Genomic DNA, 26,685 nt, shown 5'->3' on the forward strand with positions numbered 1-26,685 from the left:
AGGCTTCCATCAGTACGATATCGAATGTAGATACCGTCCTGATCATCGAGGTCTGCCGTGGCCCTTTGGAGCATCATGCTGAAAAAGATTGTGAATAGGGTAGGAGCGAGAACGCAGCCTTGTTTCACACCATTCTTTATTAGAAAGGGCTCAGAAAGTGTGTTGCCATATCTGACTTGGCCGTGCTGATCCTCATGAAGTGAGATGATCATTTTAAGGAACTTGGGGGGACAACCTAAACATTCCAAAATCTGCCAAAGACCTTTTCTGCTCACAGTATCGAAAGCCTTGGTGAGGTCGACAAAGGTTACATAGAGACCTTTGTTCTGTTCCCTACACTTCTCTTGCAGTTGTCTGAGAACAAATATCATGTCTGTGGTGCTCCTGTTGGCTCTGAAGCCACACTGACTTTCAGGTAGAATTTCTTCTGCTATAGCGGGTATTAGTCTGTTCAGGAGTATTCTTGCCAAGATTTTGCCAGCAATGGAGAGCAGAGTAATACCACGGTAATTTGAGCAGTCAGATTTAGTACCTTTCTTCTTATACAAGGTGATAATGACTGCATCACGAAGGTCTGAAGGTAGTTCGCCTAGTTCCCAACAGCGCACCACAAGTTCATGAAATTTAGCATGGAGTGCAAGGCCCCCATGTTTCCAGACTTCAGGTGGAATTCCATCAACCCCAGCTGCCTTACCGATTTTCACCTGCTGTATGGCCTTGAGGGTTTCTCCTAAAGTGGGGGCAGTATCCAATTCGAATTTCACCGGTTGTTGTGTGATGGACTGAATTGCTGAGTCTTGTACTACACGGTTGGTGCTGAAAAGAGTCTGAAAGTGTTCAGACCATCGATTCAGAATGGAGGTTTTATCTGTCAGAAGCGTTTGACCATCTGCACTGAGTAGTGGGCTTTGGACTTGGTACATAGGCCCATATGCTGTTTTCAGGGCCTCATAGAAACCTTTGTGATCCCCTGTATCTGCACATAGTTGAGTTTTTGCAGCTAGATCGGTCCACCACTTGTTCTGGATGTCACGGAGTTTCTGCTGAAGCTTGCTGCATGCAAGACGAAAGGCTATTTTTCTTGTGTGACAGGATGGCAGTGCAAGGTGTGCTTGGTGGGCAGTTCTCTTCTTCCTCAACAAGTCCTGGATTTCTTGATTGTTTTCATCAAACCAGTCCTTGTTCTTCTTGAGGGAGAACCCTAAGGATTCTTCAGAGGATTGCAGGATGCAGCTTTTAATATGATGCCAAATTGTTTCAGGAGAGGAATCTGCAGGATTTGTGGGATGGTTTTCGAGCCTGGTTTGAAGATTTGTCTGGAATCTTTCTCTTACTGTGGCTGATTGGAGATCGTTAACTTGAAGTCTTCTCCTTGGGATACTGCCCCTTTTGGGTTTGAATTTGAGAATGAAGTTGAGTTTACAGCGCACAAGCCGATGGTCTGTTTGGCATTCTGCGCTGGGCATCACGCGGGTGTGGAGGACATCGCGGACATCTCTCCGACGCACCAAGACATAATCAATGAGGTGCCAATGCTTAGACCTGGGGTGCATCCAGGTTGTCTTCAGACTATTTTTCTGCTGAAAGATAGTATTAGTTATGGTAAACTGTTGCTCTGCACAGAATTCTAGCAGAAGTCGACCATTATCATTGCAGTTTCCAATACCATGCTTGCCTAATACTCCTTTCCAGGCTTCAAAATTCTTACCTACTCTGGCGTTGAAATCACCAAGGATAATGATCTTATCATCTGTGGGCACCTCTTGGGTAAGGCAGCGCAGGTCAGTGTAGAATTTATCTTTTTCAGCAGGGTCAGCTTGGAGAGTTGGGGCATATATACTAAAGATGACAACGTGATGCTTGTTGTTTAGTGGAAGGCGTAGGGAGATAATGCGGTCAGAGTGACCTGTCGGCAGATTTTCGAGTTTAGGGACAATAGAGTTTTTGATCATGAAACCGACACCTGAGAGGTGTTTTTCGGTTCTGGGCTTACCTGACCAAAAGAGTGTGTAACCGGCACCATGTTCTCTGAGGCTGCCTTCCTCGTGAAGGCGAACTTCACTGAGAGCAGCAATGTCGATGTTGAGACGAGCCAGTTCATGGGCAATTAGGGCAGAACGTCGCTCAGGACGTCCGCTATTCACAGAATCGAGCATGGTTCTGATGTTCCAACATGCTAGAGTTAGTTTAGGTACACCTTTGAAGGCAGGTGTGTGCCTTTGTCTTTTGCTCTTTGTGCGACCGCATTGGAAGAAGATGCCCGTTGGTCTGCGGTTAACCAACCGGGTGAAGGTGGAGATGAGCTTTGTTTAGGCCACCTTTTCTAGGCCCCTCTCCGAGTGGAGCAAGCAGTGCTGTCCTTGAAAAGGCTGCTTGGTCGTTCAGGGTGCTGCCCCAAGATTGTGTATAGTTAGGTGATAGTGGGGTGGGAAGTGAGGGACTTGCCCAGATCTGACAGGCACAGACCATGTGTGCCCCTATGTGGTTGCGAGCTATGCTGGCCATGGTACATGCCATCGGTAGGGTCACCCATGCCAGACAGGTCAAAACCGTAGGGTCAGATACATTACATTCTTGGGCAGGATGAGCTCGTTAGCCTTCTGGCAATCATCCTAGGAGAAGGACAACTCTAATCTCCCTTATCTTACCTCCTCCTTAAATTGCCCCAGAGTTTTTTCTCCCTAAATCTTTGAAGTAACAGTAGTCACTAATTGAATTGTCCCTTGCTGTGTGCTCAGCCATCCAACACAGCTCCAGCACTTTGCAGCAGGAGCTTTGGTGAAAGCTACGCAGCAGAAACGTGAGGTTTTCAGGTGTTGCAGGGCTCTGAGAACATGCCTGATCCACAACTTCATTTTGGTTGTTCTTCTATGGTCTTGTGTACCAAGCAAAGTTATGGCAGGGTCAAGCCCTGGGTTCCCCCTACAGCTCCTGGGGAACGGAAGAGGGGCCACAGGCAGTGCTGAAGCACAAGGATGCAGCACTGGAGCCAGGAGTTGCTCCTGTACCCCTTCTCTGTTTCCTTTGGCAGCTTCTGGAGGGCTTGTATTCTACCAGAAGGTTACCCTACCAGGATTCCAGGCATCATGGTTACTCGAAAAGTAAGAGAAACCTGAAGAATTTCATTATTATTGAAATGAGCAGAGCTTGCTTTCAATGCAATATTGACTTGTGTGGTATATTTTTGCAGGATATCTGATTTCTCCCTGTCAAAGAAACACCATAAAAAGGACATAAACTGAGCCGAAAGAAACTTCAACAGATGTACCCACTGAGTGAGTGGAAGTCATGAGAAGCTGCAGGCAATGGAGTGGGAGGGAAACAGTCAATAAATCAGGAGGTCTCTGGGAGAAGCAGCGTAGGAAGTAACAGCAGAGAGGGCTGGAAGCTCAGTGCATGCACCAGTGGGGCCTGGCCAAGTGGTTTATTTTTATTTCTAAATATTCAGCATGCCCTGGAAGGAATATTGTGGTTCTCACTTCTGAAATAGTACTGTGGCTTGTATCAAGTGTAATTTGCTTCAACATTTTTGCTAAACCAAAACATACCAGTCTGTTTGTTTTAGAGAGGTGAGGAGCAAGTGGCAAGGATTGGCTAAAGGGTCTTTTTCTTCCCTCAGTGGATTTGGGCCAATTGTTTACAGATTCAGACCTGCTGTCAGAGCAGCATCCACCCAAATTTGCTGCCAGGAATGAACTCCTTAAATAACACGTCTCCTTCCAAGCTTGAAGGTGACCACAAGTTTACAGCAAAAGGACCTTCCTGTGTATTTTTGATTGCACTCCAGATTTGAAGGGGCAAAAAAATAACATGGTTTGGGAAATAACATCTCATTGCAGAAACCATGAACTACTCCACTGGGCAGTACATTTAAGTGCTGGGGCAGCTGCACTTGCACTGGTTCCACTGCAGCTCAAGCTCACCTCAGGCTTGGACCTGATTTTTCACTTACTAACAAAAAGATCTGGGGAAATTATTTTCCCAGGGAGTAAGAATTTCTGGCACATGACCCTCAGAAGAAGGTTAATGTTACAAAATTCCCATGATCTAGAGCCATTATGGAGGCTGTTCAGCTGGAAGGAAGTGGAAATGGATTAAATGTATTATATATGGTGGCTTTATGGTAAACCAGGAGCAGCCCAGTGCTGGGCAGTTGGCAGTACTGATTAACCAGTTATATAAGCAGTGAAATACCATAGAAAATATCTGACAGTTACTCTGTACTTTTATTCTAAGAATTAACTCCAGTTCCCCACTTCATGGGTGGGGTTTTCCCACTTCATTTCTGTGTGCTGCTGTAAAGAAAGGTCTGTGATGACTTGTGCCTCCTTTAAGCATTTTTACCTCCAAAAGTAAGTACCATGATAGGTAACTCAGAAGATAGACCTTTCCCATCCTTCTTATTCAAAGACAAATACTTGATAAAATGCAAACCAGTAGAGAATAAGACCAGTGATGAGATATTTAATAAGGTAATTTTTAATGTGAAGCTTGCATTCAGTGCTCAGACACAGGCTGTTTGAGTTGGAAATACATCTGTATTTCTGTATACATCACTCAGCAGAGGGAGATCCCAGTCTCCTGAACTTCCCTGCCAGGACAACATTCACCCTTGGAGCAGCTCTATTCTGCTTCCTCAGACCTGTGCCTCAGAGATTCCTGTGCTGCCCTTCTCCTTGAAGGATAGCCCTTGAAGGGCAGGAAACTTCAAGGCAAGAGACATTGTTTTTTCTTCCCCATGCCAGGACAGAATGTGTTTTTCCTAGTTTTCTGACAAAAATCCAATGGCTGTGATGATCATAACAATTATGTTGGAAGAAAAAAAAAAGCTGATATTTGAAGCAGAGACTCTCCTCCAGCCATCCCCTGCTGTGCTTCCTCCTGACAGTCATCAGTCCCCGGAACTGAACAAGCTTCCCCATCACTCTAAGCTACCATATGCCTTGTCTCTGTGACACCATTTGTTTTCTTTTACAGTTATTTTCATCCGTTGTTAAACATTCCTCTGAGATGACACCTTCTACCTTTATCTGCAGCCAAAACCCATTGCTTGCTCTCTGGGTGGTATATGTCTGCCTCTCTCCTGGATCCAAGAAGCTGCAGCTGCATCACTGTGATCTTGTGTCAGCTTTCCCTCTCTCTCTTTCTCCCCTCCAGTCAGAGTTTTCTAGGAAGGCAATGCCCTTGTTCTTCCAAACCATTACCAGTAAAGCCTGTGAGCACTCACCAGATGAAAAGCTAATGCTGGCTTACCTATGCAAAGCAGGGCTGTTAGTTGAGGAAGGGTAAAATGAAAACAGGCTGCTAACCCGCCTCTGAACCTGCTCAGATGCACCTGGATGGAGTAAGTACATCCAACTTATCTGAGTATTTCTTTGATCCAAAACTGGATCCTTGAGGAGAGCCATTTTTGATCAAACACAGCCTGAAAGAGGAATGCCATCTATGACCTGGCATTTTCTTCAGTGAGAATGGCACACACTTCTCCAAATCCAGAGATTTCAGCCTACCAGCTGCCAGTGGCAGTTTGCTGACAGTGGGAAGAAAACCAATTCAGCCATAGCTGCAACCCAGGTACAGCTGCCACAGGTGCCTGCAGACTTCCCTGGAGTACCTGGAAGAGTTTCCTTACATGGCACCAGCATCCCATGTTGTTATGACTTCTAATGTGTAATGCATCCTCTCTTGCCTGCTGCAGTGCTGAAGAAACCAGGAGCACAAATGTCCCACGCTGAACAGTGTTAGGTTGCGTGATTGACGGCTCATTGCCACGAACAGAGGAACCATGACAGGCAGAGGAACCCCCATAACCTCACCAGAGCCGGCTGAGCCTTTGACAGGGCTGTTCCCAGGACTGTCATGGGGATCCACCAATAGTCCCACGGCCAATGACAGAGGCTTCCTGTCAGCTCCCAGACGGAGGGTGTTGCCTGCAGGGCTGGGAGCTCACGGGACAGATGGCTGGAGCCGTGTTTTCTGTCTGCATTTCACTGATGCCTGTGTGTCTGTGCATCTGTCCATCTGCAGGACCACATGCTCAGCCTTGCCGCGGGCTGGGCGCGGGTACCCGGAGCCGTGGCAGCCCGGCCTAACGCAGCAATAGCTCTTTTTCACTGTAACACCAAAACCGCGTTTCTTTCACAGCAATAGGCATCCAAGCTGGCTCTGCAGCAAGCGGCTGCATCGAGAGCGGTACCTGAGCTGGGCTCACACACACAGCTGCTTTAACATGCTGCGCTGCTCCCGTACGCGAATTTTAATTCCCGTGAGCGCTGTGCTGCAGGGATTCACCACGTGGGATCAGCACCAGCCCAGAGAATTTCTGGCACAGACGTACTCTTTCTCAGAAATGGGAAAGCTCCGCCGTACCTGAGCAGACCTAAAGAAGGTCATACCAAGCCTGTTCAAACCCCTTTTTATCCTTTCTCATCTCCAGAAGATGAGAGGGTTGCGCTCTAGTGGCTGCTCAGGGGAGAAGGCCTCGCGCTATGGAAGGGAGTAGGCACAGCGGGGATCATGCTGCCTGGACTAAAGTAACATGGCACACGGGAGCACACGGGGCGTGTAAATGCTCAGAGTAACGTTTTTACGGCTGGGCTGAGGCCACGGGAGCTTCCAGAACTGTGGAGGGCAGTTCCAAAGATGCTTTTGCCGAGCACAGTGAGGCAACAGCTTTTAGATGAAGAGTTTGCCCCAGTTGCAAATGCTAAATCACTGCTGGCTAGAAATTACTTTTAAAACATTTTTAAATTTGGATTAGTTCACATCAAAAAAAATGTAACCTCATAAAAAAGCAAGTGGGTTAGAAAGTAAACCTCAGGGTTCCTTTTAATGCCTGTTCTTTTACGGACAGATGACGCTTCTTGTTGCTCTCCCGGCAGCTCAACAGGGAAAGAAAGAGCACCAAGGCACTGCAGCCCGCAGCAGCACGTGGATCTACATGGCCACCCACAGAGACAACAGCCCCTGCCACGATGCAGGAAATTCCCATTCCCCTTGTGCATCTTTTCAGATCATTTGAGGAGAAATCACCTAGAGCAGCTGCAGACTCTTCCCAATGTTTTCTACTATTTGGTATCTCAGTGACAGCTTGAGCATCTCTTTTCCTCCTTTAAAGATTTTTCTCCTTTTTTCTCCCAAGGAATGAGGATTTTTCTTTTGTCTCCCCTATCTTTGTATACCACATCGTCCCCTGTGAAGGCAAAACACAGGCTATAGAGGATCCCTCCCTGCCCTAGCCCAGGCCTGTGAGCGGAGCAAGCACTGCCACTTTCACTGCAGCTTTTTTGGACACAGCGTTTTCAACTTGCCTCTAGCTGGGATGTAATTTGAGTTTGGACACAGATGCCTTGTATCTCTTGATGTCTGTAGCCAAAAATGGTGAACTTTTAAGATTTAGTTTTTCTGTCTGAGAAGTCAGAAACTGCCTGGAGAACTTGCCCTTCTCTCTCATGACAGCTTGCAGTCCAGACAATGGGAACTTCTGACATATCAAGATGTAGTGATGCGGCAATGCAAGGCACACCCTTCTTTCCCCTTCAGACATCACACAAACACACCAAATGTCACAGAGGTGGGGACTGCTGGCTTGTGCCCGACTGCGGATTAAGGGGGTGGAGGGAAGGGACACGACCTCGAGCCACAGACAAGCTCCGCCCCACCCTTGGGAAGGCAGGATGGTTTTGGCTTGGCTTCCTCACAAACCCAACCAAATCCAAATGACCATTTAACCCCAAGCAACAGAAGACAGCGCAGCCCACTGGTCCCCTAATTCACTGCTTCTGAATTATAGGTCTGTTTCAGCCCCAGACTTCGAGCATGTGTTGTAAACTAACAAAGACAACAAAGTAGGTTTTGATGTGCTCATCATTTTTGACGGGGGAGAGACAGAAGAGACCCACTGACTTGATGTTCTAACAGAGAAAGGAAATGGTTTTAGAAAGCAGGTTACCTGTAATCTTTATTTGGACAAGGAAATAAATATGTATTCAACTAGTTTTGATGGTATAATCGTGTGTCATTGCACAAGAATTCATCCTTACACTGGAATGTGCACCATTAACTGTTAAGTTCCACTTTTCATCCAGAAATACATTCAATGGCTTGGAGAAGAAGGAAAAAAGTCCATACAAACAAGGTGTGTCAGAAAGAGGTTAAAAATAAGATTTATTTGCAAATCATTTTGACAATAAACTAGTATCTCTGAGCTGTGCATTTTGGGGACTACAAGTCAGTTCCTTTGCCCTCTGAGATTTCCATTTGCATGCAATGTGGGAATTCAAAACGAAACTTCAAAGTGTCCTTTTTTGCCTCGCTGTGCTGAGTAATTCCTTCCACAGGCACACTACAGGAGAGTCAAAGTCTTTGTAATGAGAAGCTATCACAGGAAACGTGCAATGAAGCAACCTTGTCTTAGAAAGAAAACCATCACATGAGACCTGTTTCACATTTGTTTTACACAGTGTTAAGCACTTCAAGATTCCCACAAGAAGTGCCTGGTGCTGTATGAAAAACACCTCAAACAAGCCAACAAAAAATTCCCCCACAAATCTAAAACAAAACCCAAGGCAACCCTAAAACTGAACAAATAGTAACATCTACCCCTAAAACTCACAACTATACTGAAATCTCAAATTTCTTTCTGATGTTAAGAACGCACAGTGCATCTTGTTATGACCCAAGTCCCCTCTCTTGGAAGCTAATGAGCTGTGTTTCATGTAAAAACAGAGAAAAAAAAGTTGAGATTTAATAATGATGACTACTGTATACAAATAAGCTCAGTAAAAAGGCAATATAAAGTAAGATTTACCTTAGTGCCTGACTGTGTGAATGCAACCTCTAAATTACGGTTAGTCACAGCAGCTGAAGAGGAAGACAGCAGCATCTTCTGAACATTTCTTCCATTTATGCCCGTGCTTCTCCCTGACCTTGATCTGCCTTTCAAAAAGCCTGGAAATTTCAGCTCTGAAGTCACAGTTTGATTTAGATGAGATCACAAGTGTATTCTGAAAACTCTACATGATTAAGTTCTGAACAGACCAGTTACTGTATCTTGCATTAGGGCAAAGCCCAAAGGTAACACAAGGAAACAAGGTAACTCAGAGAGGAAATCAAAGAATCTGACCCACATCTATTTTCAATACAGTTCTAGAAAATATTAACTTTTATAAAAAAAGAGGGACCTTTTTTCCTCTTTATGAAGCTCAAAACAATCCCAATATTCCACACTGTAAAAATAATTTCTCCCCCTCTCCCATATATATGTAATAATGCAAGAAAAGATGCCCAGATATCATTATCAGTTCAAATAAAGCAATAATGAATGCATTAGATCATTCAAATGTAAATAAACATTGTTTATATATAGAAATGTATACAAATATGCCCCAAATATCAAAATTACGTTATAAGGGTAACAACTCTTGGTTGTTAAGTATTTACGCAAAGCTGGAAAGAATAATAGTCTTAGAGACATTATTTTATTTTGAGCTACTTTAGAAAGAGTAAAACAATATTCAACTGAAAGCTCTTCATCATCAGTCCACATGTCATCTCACCATGGGTTCTCCCTATACCTTCTGGGGAACCAAGTCCATTTTTCTGGAATAAATATACTTGGTCATTTCACAACAGCCATTACTGAAATGATCCTGAGAGCAAGGCCCAGAAACTAGGAATCTCTTCAAGCTGAGCACCCTAGCTAATATCAGACTGCCTCCTGCATAAGCTCAAAACTGAGAAAGGGATAATGATTTCAGAATAAATCTTACATTGACAAACATTGCCCCCTCCAACATCTTCAGAGAACAGCAAGAATTTATGATGGGTAAATTTGCAAATCCAGTGGTTATGTTCTCCCATTAGACACCTCCAAGACTTCACTTTTCTAAGCCCTGTGTATCCTTTTATTTCTGGTGTAGTCAAATGTAAAAACTGTTGAGGTTTACTGACATCTGATTTGGGCAACAGTTAAGCTGCAGGTGCCAACATTCTGCGTCAGCCTGTACTCATTTCAGCCGGGAGAGTTAATTTCTTCCCAGTAGCTGGTACAGTGCTGCGTTTTGGATTTATAATGAAAATAATGCTGATAATGCACTGATGGTTTAGTGTAAACATGGCTTAGCAACAACTAAATCAGGGACTTTTCAGCTCCTCACCCCACCCCAACAGTGAGTGAGCTGGGGTGCATAAGGAGTTAGAAGGGGACAGAGACAGGACAACTGACCCCAGCTGATCAGAGTGTTGTCCCAGATCAGATGGTGCCATGCTCAAAATATTAAACTGGGGGGAAACTTGGCCAGCGGTCACTGCTCAGGAACTGGCTGGGCATCAGTCAGCATGTGGTAAGCAATTGCGCTGTCCATCACTTTTTTTGTATATTGTAATTCTTTTATCATTAGTGTTGTTTTCCCTTCTGTTTCTGTCTTATTAAACTGTCTTTGTATCAACACATGAATTTTACTTTTTTTTTTTTACCCAACTCTATCCCCCACCCTGCTTTGGGTGGGGGGTAGGCAGTGGTGGGGTGCAAGCAAACAGCTGAGTGGTGTTTAGGTGCTTGCTGTGTTAGAGCCATAACATGGCCCCTAGAATTCATGGGTTTAGCAGAATTCATGGGTTTAGCAGTATTTTGCAAGACAAAATTTGACACATCTCATTAAGATTCCAAAGTTTGAAAAACTCCTACCCTGAAAGTCCACTATTTGCTGAGGAAGTATCATGTTTACTGAGAACGTGAATTAACTCTGAGCATACCACCTTTAACGACAACACTTCAAAAAGACCTCATTCAGTCTTACAAGTTTTGTTCTCTTACACATCCAGGTCTGAAACCAAGAAATACTAAGAGTTTTTTTTTTTTAGGAGAAGTCTTGTAGAAGTGATCCAGTTTCCAAATGTCATTAAATGTTTTGGCAGAATAATTTTATATGAAATCTGTAATACACTTGATAATGTTTATAATCCAATGATTACTTACAAGAAGTATTATTGCATTTTAAGCGTAAAAATATAAGAGGTTCTATAAAGAAAATTAAAATAGCATTAATCTAATATTGATAGTCATATAAAATAACTCACAATTATGTAAGTTTCCATATTTAATTACACATTTAAAAATAAGTTATAAAAATAATTAAGCTTCTTTAAAACCCCCAAGGTATTTTCTTTTAGGAGTTTTTACTCATATCTACTGATTGTCTAGCATCAGCAACAGCTTCTGGTACTCGAACAGTCATATCATTCATTGATTTCTTCAAGCAGATTTGGCAGCCTAAACGTGATCTGTAGGGAAATATGACATTGTAGTTAGTTCTAGCCCACAAGATATCTAACAGCATTTACCCCCTTAAGCCTCCAACATTCAGCCATCCCAAACACATCATGAACTACAAACAGCCACTCTTGTGCATGGTCTTAATCAAGCCCAGTAGTGAACGTCAACACAAGGTCTGTGTGGCAATAATAATGATTTATGTTCAGTATCAGAGCTCAGCACACTGGAAAATCACACACCAAGTACTTCCTGCTTACTGAGACAATATGTAATAAGGGTGACCCTTCCATTTTCAGTGGGACACTAACAGGTCAAGCCAGGTGCATTTGGCATCTCTGAAGAGATGAAGGCAACAAACCTGAATGAAAGCCTCAGAAAAAGCACAGCGTAACCTTCCCATCCAGGGTCCAACATTTTCAAACTAAAAAGCTCAAGACTGGGTCATCAAGCCAGAAAAGTAGGAATGAAAAGACAAGAAACATAGGAAGGAGAAGGATAAAAGGATAAAACACTCAAGGCACTTGAGGAGATGCCATCCTTTTTTTTTTTTTCTACCTACCATACATTCTGAACAAAAAAAAGATGTTGCATGCAAGCAACTAAAATCAAAGTATTTAATACAATAACAAAATTCTGCAGACATCAGAAGCCGCTTTTATTGCTGGGATATCTTTATTTCAATGTTCATGTCTTCGTACTTAAGTTTAGAATATTGAAAACATCAGCAAGGATGGGCAATGTTCTGTAGCACCAGTTCCTGGAAAGACGCTAGCTGACAGCCTATTTCAAGAATATAAAAGTTATCACTCTCCTGTCCACCTCTCCATATGCATTTATCTGCACCTTTTAAGTCCAAACATCACTTCCTATTGCTCAAGAGCACAAGATCCTCATACGTCTTCACCGACAGTTTTTGATATTACCACAGAGCAACACACACTATACACAAACCTTATTCTTCAATGTTTTCCCACATCTTCCGCAAACATGCTAATTAAAACCTAGTACCTATCACTTTTAGATCACACTGTTGATCACATATTATTACCAGACAGCCTAATACTTCTACCTTGTTAAAAGGTGATTTTTCTTAACGAATTACTTACTTTGCTCTTATCCTGTTGCAACTCAAGATTTAGTAAAGTTTTTCTAGACCTAAATAAATTACATGAACTGCAAGATCTTTCTTCGCACTCAGTGACTTATCTGAAGAACTCCCATATCTGCTTCATCCCTCTAAAAAAGCTCTGTCGAATTCTTTCCTTACCCATAGTAGACAGTATAGACTATCTATAGACATCTGATTAAAGTGTCCAGTATGGAACTTCAGTATATTCTTCAGTTTTGATGATCTTTTAAAAGTTGGGTTGCTGCCTTCCCATACCTTTGCACCAGAAGCAGTTTTAAACCAACCAATTAAGCCTTGCAGATAGCAGTTCAGAAATGCCAGACTGAATTCCTGTAGAGCTCCTGAGTGAATGCTACCTAGCCATTACCATTTGTTACTCATTTTATTTATCTGCTGTAATACTTCCATGCACATGTCAGTTTGAGACAAGATCACAGAATACTCCAGGAAGCCTTTTGCAAAGAAACCTTTCAGTGCATGGACATCCCATAACATCTCTAGAGACAACAATACAAAAGAAACTTTGCTTTTATGTTATCTTTTTCTATTTTAAGTGCGCTTTCTACATCATCCATCAGCTCTTCATGTAGACAGTTTCCAGCTCCTGATAGGTTAGAAACAAAAATATTTTTCTACTTTTTACAAGCTGTTTCTCAGCTTATTTTTTGCTTCTAACGCTAAGCGTTCTTCTTACATATTTAACTTGCCAGGGTTTGCATTCCCCTTATCTTACCACTTTTAACCATCTCTGCTGTTCTGCAGTCAATCAAAACTATTTAATTTTAAACTTTCTAATTAATTCCTCATTTTAAAAACCATGACTTTCATGGCAGTTGCTAGCTGAAACTTCCCCAAATACAGAGTCACTGATAAGAATAAACTTTTATCCTTGTACCTATGACAGAGCATAGAAATGCATCTCCATTACACAAATTTGTATCAGCACAGGAGCCCAGGTAACCTGCAGTAAATATCAGTCACTTAAAGCTCATGTTCCAGAAGAATCACCCTCTCACACATTTGAAAGGTCCCTGGCCATAGGAAGAACACATGATGCTAGGAATACCTAATAGAAGTACCAAACGTGTTCAGAGAGTCTAAAACTTAATTTGGTATAAAGAACTTAGAGAGAAAATCGAAACGTTTAAACAAAGAGCTCTGGCTTTCTACTGTTTTTCAGTTCTTCAGTAAAATCTCCTTGCTTTAAACCTTTAAAAGATAGGCAAAGAAAAAAGATTTTTATTAGATCATTTGCCTTCAGAGCTATTTAGGAATTTGGTCCTGAACCTAAAAATTCAGGAGAATTATGGTAGATGGTAAGGGTGAAGTAAATTCACACATAATAGGCTTATGATCTTTTCAAAACCAAAAATGGGGTTTTGTGAGACAGGAAGAAGAATAAAACAAAAGAAGCTGCAACAAGTATCTCGTAGTTCAACTTCTTTGCCTTTACAACCTCCCATAGAAGTTCAGATTTGTCTGAAGTGAGAATGTGCATTGTTATATAGAAATGATGAGTATGGGATTCCCATTACTGATATAAGGAGATAGAGGAGTTAATTCAGAGTGCTTCTTTGCAGAGACATAAAAAAACTCTATGCTATACAGGCCAGGTATAAAGCCTCATCATCACTGGAAAGATTCTCAAAAACTTCAATAAGCTGTTCCATTGAAGGATGAAGAAAACAGCTTATGAAACCTTGTAAAGCACAGCTGCCTACTGTTCATGGGGGCATGGTTTATGATAAAGGCTACTTGTACACCAGCAGGTAGAACAGTCCACTAGGAATGGGTCTGTGATGAGGATGTGACACCCTAACTACAAGATGTGTGATGGTGGGGGTGATGCAGAACTGAGGGTTACTTTAGACTACCACTAGTCTAATTCTAATGCCTATCAGCAGTCAGAGCACAGTTTAGGATCAGTTTCTCCCAAAAGGGAATCTGGCTTGTGTGCACCAAGAGTACTCTGAGTCAAAGCATGACAAGTAGGTACACGGACATATGAAACACTGTTTGTGCTAGAGAAGGCTCAGAGGAAGGATCTTAACAATATACATAAATACCAGAGAGGTTGTAGAGTCTCCATCCTTGGAGATATTCAAAAGCAGTCTGGCCATGGTCCTGGGCATCGGATCTAGGTGGCCCTGCTTGAGCAGGGGGTTGGGCCAGATGACCTCAAGAGGTCCCCTCCAACCTCAACCCTTCTGTGATTCTGTGAAAAGAAGATCTGACCAAAACCTAAAATACTAATGTTAACACATTCACTAGCTACAGACTAACAGGGACAGTGAACAGAAGGGAAGAGAAACAAGTACAAGAAAATTCACACACAGGACAGCAGCAGCAGAGTTTTTGTTGAAGAAATCGGGTTTTCAGTCATACTTTAGTACCTAACATTTCTGCACCAGACACCTCTGAAGACAAGTACTGGCAACTGACACTTTTCAGTTAAAAAAGCAATACTGACATCTTTTTAGTATGAATTAAGATAAACAGTATCTAAACTTGACAGTCCCATTTTGTGTAACAATCCAGCTACTCATTAAAAGCTGATTAAGGTGCTCCAAGAATATTAGACTGCCCCATCTGCAAACTCTTCTCTCCATTCTTTGATGTAGTGAAGTGCTATGTTGCCTTACGTTTCTGTGAGGCCATATGCCAGGTCCAGCATGTCCATCTCTTCATCAGTAATTGCATCTAGTTTCTCAAATATGTGGTCTTCAAATATTAAATGACAAGTTGAACAGGCTAGTGTTCCTTCACATGCACCTAAGGAACAGAATAAATCAAGATAACAGAAAATCCAAGTTTCAAATTGCAGCAGAATTTCAGAAGAAATCCTACATATATAAGTGTTTGTCTCATACAAAAAGTCTCTGTTGATTAGCAAAATTAATGTTTTATATATTCCCACATTGATATACCTACTCTGCATTCAACTGTCAATAGTGTTTCTACAGTTCCTATAGCATTAAGATTTACTTAACTATTTTAACTAATTTATAGTATTTAACTAATTCTCTTTCCACCCTTTAAAGAAAGGTTTTCTACTATAAGAATGCAAAAGCAGACAACACTGTCAATCAACACTACTTGATTTATTTCCAAGGCTGATCCTTATCTCTCTTTTTCACATGGTTTTGAGAAGGTTTCCTCCAGAAGTTTAACAGAAGATACCTGCTACACCAAAAAAAATTCCTCAGAAGTACAGGAAGGAGGGAATTTATACTCGATATTTCTTCTCACTTAACAGAACACTAATTCACAGCAACAAAAGTAGTCAGGCCAGAGAGATGGTTTTATCTGTGCTAAAGAGGCCTACATGTATTATTATGAGGCAATCCAGTACAAGTCAAGGACCTAATAATTTGCTAGGGTTGAGCAGAACAAGCATCAACAACACCTACGTGCTACAGTAATGAGGTCACCACAGGACAGTAAAAATTTGAACACTAACAAATTTGTCACTGTGTTGGGCTGACACTAAGTTCTTCACATTGCTGAAAAAGAATCATGCAAGTTTAACAGGGCAGGAAAGGTTGAATACTGTGGAGAGTGGGATTGGGGCACACAAACCCCAAGCTCCAATTTAAATTGATAGCAGAGAAGCAGGTAACACATTAGCCAATTATCATTTATTTACTCATTTCCAGGGAAGGCAGAACCAAGAATACGGTGACTCCATCACCTTTGTACTCATAAGTAAATAAGGGAAGCAAGATCGTATGCATAACCACTGCTATGGAAAGAAACAGTGGAATTTATCATCAGACAAGAATTACACGCAGAGCACCATGCTGTTACATGCAGTAACAGTATCAACAGCATATATTCAAAGTAAGCATGACACTGTACTAGATTATTTTATTTTTAAAATATATCACGTCTTCAAAGGCATGTTAAAAAGTAGAGTTCAAATAAAGTGCCAAATACAAAATTTGTTTTGTCAGCAGTCTAAGGATCTTGAATGTTGGGAAGGTGAGGGAAGGAGTGAGAGGAGAAGGAAAGAACTGATCAGTCTCTTTGGACAGTGGAAGGTCTTTCCACAACTGTAAAGCTAGCAGTAATAAACAAATTGAGTGCAGCCAAATCATTCAAGAGTTTTATAAGCCTTTACACAAAGATATTTCTATTATTATTACTGCACATGGGATGCCCCCTAGTGATAAAGCAAATAGGTATGATTTATGTTTCACTTTTCCCTCAATTTTTCTCTAAACACAGAACATACATTTTTCCTGTATTATTTCTCCGCCCTAGTATGATGTTTCATTAGCAAGTGGTTATTGAAATGAGACTAGCATATGTTATAATTAAAGATTGCTACAATATTCCACATTTTTTTTTCAGTTTGGTTTCTGTTTATTGACAGCATTATTTTTTCCCACTTCACCATAATGCCTTAACATGGCTGATATTTACACAGAGAACATTTACTGTAGGATACAGGCAGACCAGCCATAAGCCTATGAGTCATTTAGTAAGTGATAGATACAGCTAATTAAACCAGTGCATTAGATATTTTTAAAAATGTCTCTCTTAAGAGACAATTCTTCTTCCCCAGATGCATGCAGCTCTAGATATAAGAGCTGTCTCAGATATTAAGTGTAAGATTTTAAATCATATCAAAGATTTCATTACTAGCAGTAAAACTTATTTGCACCTAACTAAAACACACCTCAGATTTCAAACTGTGCTATAATAGTCTGCTTTTTTTTCCTCCAGTTGCTTCCTGTTACATGTTCAGTCCTGAAAATTGTACTTCCACTTCCTACTTTAGTTCTATTAATTCTTCAGCTCATATTCACATAAATACCTCTCCCAAGGTATTTAATTGTCATTTTCTAACATCACTGCTTTGTATGGACAGAATCCTACAACTTCAATGGAACTATCTTTGAGCAATGTGGTCTAGTGGAGGGTGTCCACTGGAGGGGGATTGGAACTAAACAAACCTCAAGGTCCCTTCCAACCCAAAGCATTTTATGATGCTAACTAATGAAAGTGCAAAAGTTTGAAGAAACAGGGAGAAGTTATAGCTTCCTCCTATTTTGATTTTAAACAGAATTCATACCAAGTCAGAATTTCATGAGGGCTTTGGTCTCTTTAATTCTTTAATAAGAATTAAACTTCTTGCTCTTCCCTGCTAACTGACATGGATTTGGTTGTTTATTTGTCTTTGCACTCAAATACTACAGCAAACTGTGCTACAAAAAGCCTGATAATAAATTGAGACTGTATGGCACTACAGAAGTAACCAGACACTTTTAGAAATACACCAGTTTTGTGTTGCCTCCAGAACCTTTCAGCTCAGAAGAGTCTGCAGATGGCAACTTTCAGATTCCACCTTGACAGTACTCTGTTCACATTCCCCTCCTTTAATATTCAAGCCAAGATCACCTCAAATATTTTTTTTAAAACTTGAACCAAAATATTCTATGCACCTGCAGGAGAAAAAAAAGAGGAGAAAATCCAAGTAAACTACAGGTAGGTTTTATATATAAATTCATAAATATTCATTTATGGTTGGACTTGATCTTAATGGTCTTTTCCAACCTAAATGATACTATAGATACTTACGCATAAACTGGAAAGTAATTTCTAGACACTGAATACAGTTTTCACTGAATCTACTTACCAAAACCATCTATGTCTAGATTATTATCAACAACAACATCCAGCAGTGAATCCCCAGGTTTTCCCTTGGCTGTCAGTTTGTCACCATCGCGATTTATGAAATGAACAGTTATTTTATCTTCTGAGCTGAAAAAGAAAATTACATACTAGAATTAAAGAATTCTAGAACTTTTTAGAGCTTTAGCATTGATTGAATACTACTAAACTAATAATCACAATCAACTCTAAGAGCTGAGAAATCTAAGTTATTGGCTTTTAAAAGCTGTTACAGGTACAGGCATTTACTGGTGTACATTGAACAAAGACCATAAAAAAAACCAAAACAAACCATGGTTTATGTTTTGTCACTAAAAGCTATATGGGATCCTGATGTTTTGCCTTTCACCAAAGAGGATCAGAGCTATTTTATTTTAGGCACAATATTTGTATTTTTAACAAATAAAAGAGTTCATTTTAAATGTTTCTCTCTCCACCTTTCTGTGGACTCTTGCTTTGGATTTATGACATTTTTATTGTTCTCATCATTATCATTTAGGATAAACTGTAAATTTTCCCATTTCTGCCTAGAGTTTTAGATATTTTACTTTATTAGTTCCAAAATTTATTTCTCCTCTCCTTCCTGCCAAAACAGGAAATACTCAAAAAACATTCTGCTGACTTCAAGCACAGATTCTCTTAGGAGTTCGACTTATAAATATTAATTCTAGTGAAGTTCAAAGTTTTTACATGTTTTCAAAGACAGACGGTTTTGTATTTTTCTGCTTTGCTTTTCAGACAATTATTTAAGAAAAAACTCTCTTGCAGTCTGCATAAAAATGTCTTAACCTAAAGCTTTTAATATGAAAAAATTGATTTTTTTGCATTCCGTATTACATTATTTCAAATGCAAATTAAATGAAGGCTTTAAATATACTAATGAAATACGGTTTGTTCGATTTTAAGCAGACTATTTTCTTTCCTACAGTAAGTGAGCAAAACAAGAAAAACTTATTGGATGGACAGTAAGAAATCTGCCAAGACGTGAGAGATAAAAATAGAACAACCAAAAGGTAATGCAAAAATTTATGCTTCCATGTGAAATTCCTACTTAAGAACCACTTATTATTCTTATGCTTCTTATTACTTCTTATTACTCATTTTTAGTAACTGTGGGCCTTGAGTGATCTATCATATGCAAAATACACAAGTTTGAAAATCAAGTCATCCTCTGGAAAACTCTAACCTTTAGAGCTGAATATTAAAGCAAAAATTTGAAAGTGGCCATGCTGAAACATCAGTGAAAAAATTACTTTTGTAACTGGCTGTAAAAGAAAATGTGTTTTTAGCAACATGAGTCCTAGGTTGTTATGAGAAACAACAAATGTTTGTTGCTGTAGACTTTATATACTTGCCACAACTGTAAGATCAGTTGGCAGCAGTGTGTGCCATGATGATTCATTATGATGTCATGCTCACTTCTTTTCCTATCATCCCTCAGTCCATTCTCCAGAAGGCAGCCACAAGCTTTTATTAACAATAAATTAATTCCAAAACTATAATTGATAATGAAGGACTGACCTTGCTGATCTGCAATGTAATTGAAGCATGCACTATAATAAAATTCAGACATCTTAAATATACATCTCTACAAAATGTAATTAACGTTCCACAGTCACCTGTGATATCCAAGGACCACCTCCAGCAAACCGTTCTGTGGAGGTTTAAGTTACCACTCTGCTTTTTGTTGTGCTCCTCTGCTATGCTAACACCTCCCACAGCAGAACCAAGGAAACAAGCACCCACTTAGACAAACTAGTACAAAATTCACCACCTCCACAAGGAGTTTAAGACTGGTGGGTTTCGACTGCATCTGGAAATGGTCACATTCTGAGAACCAAAGTAAACCACTGACAGTGTAATTTAAAATGGCTTCAAAAAGCCTGTCCAGAGGTCAAAGTACACTCTGATGAAATATTTCTGTCAAGATGACAAACACAAGCCTGACAGGAGATACCGTGAGAGATGTACTTGCATTTCTGGGCATCCTCAGTACACAGCAAGTACTAAATATTTATTCCAATATCCTAAATATACCCTTTATTCTATTATAGGATGAGGTGATCACAAATAACACGGACCAAACAGCAGGATGTCTGTCTGTCCATTAGATCACTGGAACTTTTGTACATGACAAGTCAACTCCCTCCCAGTTTTCAAAACACACTTGAAACTGTCTTCACTTGTGATTACACTTTAATCTGGTACAACACCACAGTGTCACAAGAACAGTCCTGCCCCCGCTCTTCTGTTCCTTCTCTCTCCAGCGCTCACACTGTCATGTGGTAAACTGGGCCTGGAAACAAAACTGGCCGAAAGTCAATCCTCATAGGTCAATGGCTGCATGGATGTCAGAACTGGAACAGTCAGATCTGACCCTCAGACAAAATTTACACCAGTTTAGAACAGTTGTGTTACTACAACTTTATGATCCAATGACACAATCTAAGCTTCCCGATCAGATTAAACCAATCTCTTTCTGGTGTAAAAATGTGGGTTTGGCTGATCCCCCCTTCAGTCAACTCATTTTGCTAATCTGGATGAAAATTAACCATAAAAACAAAGTAGTCCCAGCTGGACCAGACAGCAAAACCGACAAAAGTGCCACTGCCCACAGCAAAAATGAGGAAACAGCAGTGGAGCAATCTTACAATCTTATATTTGCTTCACCCAGTTGTGGATCTGCACCATGGCTGTGCTTGCCTGATGGGTGTGGCATGCAGCAAGGGGACAAACAGAAATATCACTTCTTCACAACTCACTGGCATTTGTTGAAGACTGATACAGTAATTAATCTTTCTACAGGACCTAAATCCACCCTGATTGATAACTGAAGCTACACTTCATTTATTTGTGTAAGGTTAGATACAGCCTTCTACAGTCTTGCAGTAGGATCTGGTTTTCTGCTATTAGCACCTTTACCACTCCTCACATAGCCAAAACGTTAAATTTAGAAAAATCAGTGAGGCTTTATTGAGTGGTGAAAATACTTTCAGAAGTGTGGTGTATGTAATAATCAGACTAGTCAGACATTCAAAACATACTGAGCAAATCTTTTCAATGACTGGGAGATACCATTAAAAAAATAAAATTCAGACCTACGTGAAACAATACTTAGGCCTTTTAAATTTCAAGTAACATAGCTTTTGTCTACCCAGACATTGTTTGCATGAAGAAAAACAACCAAGCAAATACCAACATGATGTGAACTAGTCACAGGCAGTTAATGCGAAACGTGTCAGGTCTATGCAAGTATGAGTAGCCTCAGGATTATCAGGAAGAACAAAACATAGTTTGTGTTATCTGTGTGAAGCATAAATATTCCAATTCATTCTCAGATAAACCAGATGAAAACCACAATTAATTTCTTCATACGGCTGCCACAGCACTATCAGCTTTTTTATCAAGCTTCACTAGGATACTCTATATTGAGCATACTGCAAATGCACAGAAGAGCACCAGAGAACTGTAAATGTTGTTCATTGTCTCTCCCGTGCAAAAAAGAGTAAATACTGCAAGAATCCTGACAGCCACCTCTTCCTCCTTAAAAGAAGTATTCTTTTGAATCTTAGATATTACTTCCAAGTTAGGAATCACCTCTTACATTCTTCCAAACAAAACATAAAGGTAACAACCATAGCCTAGTGTTACACGTGGCAAGACCAACTCTGTTACTTCCAGATCTTTTAATAAACAGCAAATCCAACAGCCCTAAACACCTAAAGAGTCTCATGAATGAAACTATTAAACAGGCCTCAATTAAAATACGAAGTTATAAACCTGAACTAATCTTTAAAGCATGCAACAATTATGCTGTGCACCAAAAACATTGTACAGCTATCCAAACTGGTATAAAAGAATTCTGAGATAGCTCCTGTTTACCCAAAGGAAAGGGTAACAGATAAAAATGGAACAAAAGAAAAGAGAAAACAGAAATCAAAACATAATGCCTGATGCTTCACTGAAACCCTTGGGAACCTCTGCTCCCAAGAATCACTTCAGGTAATGTTTTCTATGATGTTTTCACCTTCTAGACACAAATACAGCTAATTTTACATATACAAACAATGACGTATCTTTTTACTGGAATAACACTGGCTGACTATATAAAGGTCAGGAACCGGGCCTCAAATAATACGATGCCCAGAAAAGGCAGGACTAGAGAAAATAACTCTCACATATATTGAGAAAACAATAATATCCGAAGATTTTCCTTTTCTTCTGACTCATTCAGCCGGGTTATGATACAAAATATATAAACAACACATTTGAAACACTTGTTTGCATAATCTTTTTTGCTGATGGGCTTGCACAATGAGTGTGAATAAATTCCATTCTGTATTCAGCCTGTTTGTGAAAGACCTGAGGGATTACAGGTCTTACATTACTATTAAGTAAGGAAATGTTTTCCCTTCTAAGTATTCTTTTTCCCCCATTTTTACCCTGTTCAATAATTTGAATACCTTTTTAAAAACTGACAGTATTTTACAAAGGTATTTTTTTTTAATTAAAAATCGCAAACCAGGTACTTCAAAATCAACCGATCATCAGCAGGGTCACTCAGAGAAGAGATGTGACTAGCAACTTACCCATCTCATATGGGAGTCCTAGACTAAAATGTTAAGTTTGTCTCTCCACATGAAAAGTATCTGCTGGAACAAAGTCAAAGAGCACCTACAGGAGAGTTTAAAGCAAACTATTGAAACAGCTTTGATGGTGAGGGCACTATCCCAACCCTCTTGAAACAGAGTAGGGTACACCCCTGATGCTGGGCAGGTGGTTGCAGGTCCTGTTCAGAGTCAAGGAAACTTTTCTGACAACCAAGTAAACCAGGCTTCTAAAATTTCTGCATTTCAAATACTGAAAATTTGCTACAGACTATGACCTGTCTTTAAATATAAAAACTACAAGCCAGAAGGCTGTGCATAAACAGTCTTTGACTACATGTCACAAAACTACAGTTAAGAACTGTGGAATATTAAACCCCTGTAGATGAAATGCACTTTAAAACACCTACTCTTACATACTGGTGAGGACAGGAGGGGTTCTGCATACTCAGATCACAGAATCAATTAGTATGGCAAAGACCTCTGAGATCATAAAGTCCAACCTGTGACTGAATACCACCATGTCAACTAGATCATGGCACTGAATGCCACATCCAGTCTTTCCTTAGAGAAAGATGCACAAGTGCTCTTCAGTAGCGGAAAACTATACCAAAGACTGAAGAGCCCTTCAGTACCGGGCACTCTGATATGCGCTGTATTTTTATCACAAGCCTAGTCAGGCTTCCAAAAATGGGGGCAAAAAAAGCAAGCACTGCACTGCACGAATAAGCAACTTTGCTAAGGTCACAACCTTTTAGAGAACTAGTCTGAGCACCAGGAACCCTGGTTTACCGTTCCATAACGCCACAAGCCATTCCAACGGGGTTCCAGGTCACACCGACCCCGTGCCTCACCCGGGCCGACCCGCAGCTCCAGCACAGCCCTCCGGGGCACAGGAAGGTTCCCCGAGAGCGCGCCGGTGCCACCACCCCGCAGCCGCCGCCGGACGGCGAGGGCAGGAGCGGCCGTGAGAGGCGGCGGGGCCGGGGCCCGTCCCGGGTCAGCGCGGGAAGGTCACCCCGCGTCAGCCCGGTTCGGGCGGCCCGTGCCACGGGCAGCTGCTAGCCCCAGCTGCCCTCAGCGCCGAGGCCCAGCGCGGCACAGCTCCTCCGGGGAGATCGCCCGGTGCTTCATGGACGCGACCCCCTTACCTGAGCACCGCCCGGGCAGAGAGGCTGAACGGCCGCGCTGCCCTCACAGTAGCGGCGGCGCTGCCGCAGCCCGGCCTCATCCCGCCTGCCGGCGAGCTGGAGGAGAAGAGCCAGCGGCGGGAGGAGGCGGCGGCGGTCCGGAGGAGCCGCGCCGGCCCCGGGGCGGCCATGGTGGTGGGACGGGAGCGCGCGGCCTCGGCGGCAGTGGGGCGGGAGCAAAGTCCCACCGCTCACGCGCGCGACGGCGCTGCAGCGATTCTCGCAGCCGGTTACGGAGCGCGCGGCCCGCCCTGCCCGCGTGACCGCGGGGTTACGCAGAGTGCGCGCGGGGGAGGGGCGGGCCCTACGCACACGGCGCAGAACGCGACCGGCGCGAGCTGCCGCGCCGGCCTGCCAGGAGCCCTCGCGACTTGCGGTGATTCCGGGTTCCAAACCTTAACCCTGGTCTGCACGGGAAGGTGGCGTCGTGGAACCCAGCGTGTGCTGGCCCCCTGCCCAGTTGTGTCCATCAGGAGTTTCTTGTCACATCAAGGACGGGGCGCTGGGCGGTCGGTGGCACACACGGTGGAGGTGTCACCCAAAGAGCCTTCACCACATCTCCAATGCCCCTGTGGGGGGCCCGACCTGCGGGGGACTAGGCTCCAGCTCCAGGCTGGGCAAGTGGTCGGTGAGACCTGGAACCCCATTGAAACAGCTTATAATGTGGAACTCCCAGGGAAGTGGAGCTGGCAGCTGGGGAGTCTGAGCTGTCCAACAGGGCTGTCCAGACAGGGCCACAGAGAAATTCCCAGTTCCTCATTACTATTTCTTATGACAACAGATCCAACTCCTGAAACCCAGGTGTCAGCAAAGGGACAGCAGCACTATCAGAGGATCTAACAGGAGATGAGCATTCGTAGTGAATAGCTCAAAGGTGAGTATGTGCAATAGGAAATTTTGAGATATCCTGAGCAATTACAGACTGCACATGTAGGCTTAATTTGTCTCTCTACCAGTTTTGATTAGATGGTTATGTAGAAACCCTTCACTCTACCACACCCAGACTGGGGAGTTCTGGGTGAATGAGGAGAAATGGAGCCTGTACTTTGAAATAATTAATTCAAACAGGAGTGGAAATAAATAGGGGGGGAAAAGGGAATGTTGTTTACCTCTGATGCTCTTGAGGTTGCTAAGATCGTTCCCGATGCCTTATGATTTTGTTGCATTAGAGTAAGATCAAAGAGGGAGATAACATTATACTAACTTGAACCAGTGCATTTTCTTTAAGGAGAGAAGAAGGTCCTGGTGGAAACGTCAAGAGCCTACAAACTGCCTGGCCAATTGACTTGAATGTGTAAGTTTTCTCTGCTTCAGGTATATAGCTGCTAGCCTCGAAGCTAGACTCAATGTTGTTAGAGGGATTCCCTTTACCCATTACAGATATGGCCAATGTGAGATTTTAGATAGTCCACATCTTGTCTTTTACACTTTATTTCAATTATTGCTATGTCAAAGTAGCTTTACAACACCTGTGCTGTAAAACCAAATTTGTTTCATGTCATTATCCTTTACATTACAGTATTCTTTCCACAAAAACAAATATACGGCTCTCCCCATCTAGATTTAGCATTGGATTTTAAAAGCATTACAATTACCTACATACATGGTATATCTCTACATTTCAGCTGACATGAGGCTGACCACATTTTCTACGTAATTTCCTTAGAAATTTTACCTGTCACAGAGGCTGCAGTAACTTTACACTGGTTGCCACTGTGTACAATACAGGAAGAATAGCTTTCAGTTATTCTTTGACTACTAGCAAAATAATTGCATTTGTTCAATATACCACTCGTAGAATAATATTTTAAAAATATAACTGAAATCAGTGCACTCAATATGTTTATTAAATCATATATTATTATAAATGCAGTTAAAATATGTGAATATATCATAGAGAAGTCACCAAAATAAATACTCTGAGGGCTTCATCCTCAGCTACTTTACTGGTATCCCCTCACCCACAATGAGCTCTTTTTCATTGGCTTCTTTTCCAACACAAGAGACTGTGGCCACAAATAATACAGTTTATTTCAATGCTGTTACTACAGCATGGGGTCATATATACATAATCCTATAGCTAAATACATACAGCTGTAGCTGGACTTCTAATATTGTAAAGCCCAAAGAGCACATCAGATAATCTAGTTTGACTTCAACCAGAAGGCTGCTTGTTACAAATTAATGGTTAATGCAGGAAATAAGTCTGAAAGGGACCCTCTGGACCTTCTACTGTTGCATGTGACCTCTTTGCTGTCACATGCAACTCAAGTAAATAAATAAATTTTTATCTAAATATTTATCTGTTTCCTAAGTTTTCTTGCTGCTATTAACTGCACTGAAAAACAATCTCAAAATTTCATTCCTTGGAAGTGGAGAATGCCAAATTGTTTATCAATTTTCAAACAATTTCTTTTATTAGTTTAGTTCTTAGTATAGGATTATTTATGCTCATTTTTTCCTGGCCAGGGCTGCTTATGAATTTAGTTTTACTTCTTTCTGAAGTTAACTGATCATTTGTTGTACCCCCTCCAGCCCTTTTAGTTTAGCCTCTGTTATCACTAGTTTCCTTCCTTTTATTTTAGCCACTGTTATTTCTAGTCTCCTTCCATAAGACAGGAAACTCTCACTGTTCTTCTGGTTGTCCCACTGAGCCATTTGTGCATATGTTAATTTGAATTCCACGTTGTTAAACATGGGTGACTAGTTAGTACATTCAATTCAATTGTACAGTGTCTCTAATAGAAGTGTATGGCCCTGATACATCCCAAGATTGTATTTGATCTTTTTTCATGTACAAATTAAATT

General features: G+C 41.5%; 1 protein-coding gene across 1 annotated transcript; it reads right to left on the reverse strand.

Moving 5' to 3' along the window:
- Positions 1-8,142: 8,142 nt before the first annotated feature.
- FDX1 (ferredoxin 1) lies at positions 8,143-24,012 on the reverse strand. Its single transcript, XM_027677252.1, has 4 exons — positions 23,839-24,012; positions 18,046-18,170; positions 15,047-15,176; positions 8,143-11,283 (listed from the first exon to the last, which is right to left on the reverse strand). The coding sequence occupies exons 1-4, from the start codon at positions 24,006-24,008 to the stop codon at positions 11,169-11,171; spliced, it is 540 nt and encodes a 179-aa protein (XP_027533053.1). The 5' UTR covers positions 24,009-24,012; the 3' UTR covers positions 8,143-11,168.
- Between the last annotated feature and the right edge of the window lie 2,673 nt (positions 24,013-26,685).

Source organism: Neopelma chrysocephalum, unplaced genomic scaffold (genome assembly GCF_003984885.1).
Source record: "Neopelma chrysocephalum unplaced genomic scaffold, ASM398488v2 Primary Assembly neopelma1_43, whole genome shotgun sequence".
NCBI lineage: Eukaryota > Metazoa > Chordata > Aves > Passeriformes > Pipridae > Neopelma > Neopelma chrysocephalum.